Consider the following 2,071-nt stretch of genomic DNA (forward strand, 5'->3'; position numbering starts at 1 on the left):
TAAATAGTCAAATATTTCAAATCTGTTCAAAAAACATGAATTAGTGTTAACACTTCTATAATCTACAAAAGTTTAATAGTCCATATCATTTGGTGATGAAACGCTGACAATATTTCCCTCCATCACTCCAAACCAGTCACCTTTTATAAAGACCTTTTCATGAAGCTCTGGACTCGCTAATCCCACTTTGTATACAGGCGGGACTACACCCCAATTCACAGGCACTCTTGGTCAGATCTTGTTATCAGAGATAGGCCAGCAATCCCCTCCGCACCGATCATAAGTACCCAATCATTGATAATGACACATGTGGCGAAGGAGCAAAATACTGTCCGCATTTGATCACCAAAATGACATGGATTAGTAAGTTTTTTTACATAATTACATAAAGACACACACACTTTTTTTGTAAGCACGTCAACTATACTGCCAGCAGCTTATTCTGTAAACCATACTGAGGGCAAGACATTTGTGATTCAGGTTCTAAATAGGATACACAGGAAATGCATACCGATAGAGCTCTGAATACTAAGAAAAAAATAAACCACTACCTTACAATGCACCTTTTATAGACATGGCAGATGCATTTACCTGGGTGAAGTCAACGCTCTTCACAATGTGCTTGTGTGCCAAAGTCAACAGCTCATCCCCTGTGACAGCATCCCAGAGCTTCCTGCAAGAGAAGACAGAGTCAGTGTGACCGCCTCCAGGAGGAATAAACACCTTTTACCATGGGCAGAGATTCAATAAAGACTCTTTAATGTCTGTTGGCTGAAGGCAATGGTGTCCAGTGTCCCTACACAAAGGAATTCCTATTTTCTCCCTACCACAGTCTGTGGAGACTAGGAGAGAAGCTCAGGTGATAACCAACTGCCAGCTCCACTCCTGCCCCATTCTCCACTGATCAGCCTCACAGACAAAGCCAATGATGACACCCTAACTCCCCCAAAGCATGACAGGGTCATCTTGTTAAGGTTAGAGAGGCAGAGCCGCCACCCCCCTCCCCCCAATGAGAATCTGTCATTCTCCATCGTCTTCTATACTTACGCTGTGAAATCTGCAGCGGCTGTAGCAGCTTTTGTCGCAGTTTTGTTAAGTGTGGCCCCCCAGACCGCCCCCTTATGGCCCAGAAACGTTCCAATCCAATCTCCAGTGTCTCCCTGGCGCAGCATGGGCTTCCCATCTGAAAAGAGAGGAAAAAAAAAAAAAGTATCAGTAACAGGATGCTGGAAAACTCATCATGTGAGCTGCTGAACACACACCCTCTGAAAAGGCTGACTTGCTGAACTTTTGACTCAAAAGTAGTATGGGGATATGTTGAGAATTTCCCCATCCTTGTTGCAGGACAGGGACTGACAGCTCCCAATCCAGAGAGTCAGCACTACAGCCAGGTAAACTGCATTTTAGAAACAGCAATGGCAGCCCCGTATATATCTCACATGGCAGACGCAAACACTAGCCTGTTCAGGCAGGCCTGAACAGGAAAGCACAGACAGCATTTGAGGCAGCTGCGGTGGAAGGGGTACAGACACACACTGCCTAACCAGTCAGCAGATCACTAAACAGAGCTGCCACAACATCTACAGCAGCAGCCTAATGAGCCAATCCAAACCTTCCAATTTGAGAAGGCAGAAGCCGGATTGGTTGTTCTCCATTTACAGGCATGTGTAGAGAATAAACAGGACAAACCAGGTGTCTGTGAAGGTTCTCATTCATCCAGGTCATGGCACATCTGTAAAAAATAAGTCAAGCAAACTGGACTTGCTGTATTTTTCTTGAAGACGTTTCACTGGTCATCTAACCAGCTTTCTCAATTCAGAACTGGTTCAGCCAAAAGACCCAACACCAAAACACAAGATGAACAACATTGCAGTGAGGAGTGCTCAGAATTGTATGTCGGTGAAACAAAACAGCAGCTACACCAGCGTATGGCACAGCATAGAAGAGCCAAACCCTCTGGAAAAAGGTCACTCCTTTGAAGACAGTTGAGACAGTGAGGACTTGTTCACAGGATGTGTGACAGAGGACATTTATGTAAAAATGGAAAAGCCAAGTTTAAATTGGAGGGGGG

At 44.8% G+C, this 2,071-nt stretch overlaps 1 protein-coding gene across 1 annotated transcript in view; it reads right to left on the reverse strand.

Moving 5' to 3' along the window:
- Positions 1-2,071, reverse strand: part of STRAP (serine/threonine kinase receptor associated protein) — a 10,924-nt gene that overhangs the window by 7,243 nt on the left and 1,610 nt on the right. The window contains exons 2-3 of the mRNA XM_018562388.1: positions 1,048-1,183; positions 592-673 (exon numbers count right to left, since the gene is read on the reverse strand). Coding sequence (XP_018417890.1) covers positions 592-673; positions 1,048-1,183 — 218 coding nt within the window. The remainder of the gene's footprint in view (positions 1-591; positions 674-1,047; positions 1,184-2,071) is intronic.

This window comes from Nanorana parkeri, unplaced genomic scaffold, assembly GCF_000935625.1.
Source record: "Nanorana parkeri isolate BGI_ZX_2015 unplaced genomic scaffold, ASM93562v1 scaffold576, whole genome shotgun sequence".
NCBI lineage: Eukaryota > Metazoa > Chordata > Amphibia > Anura > Dicroglossidae > Nanorana > Nanorana parkeri.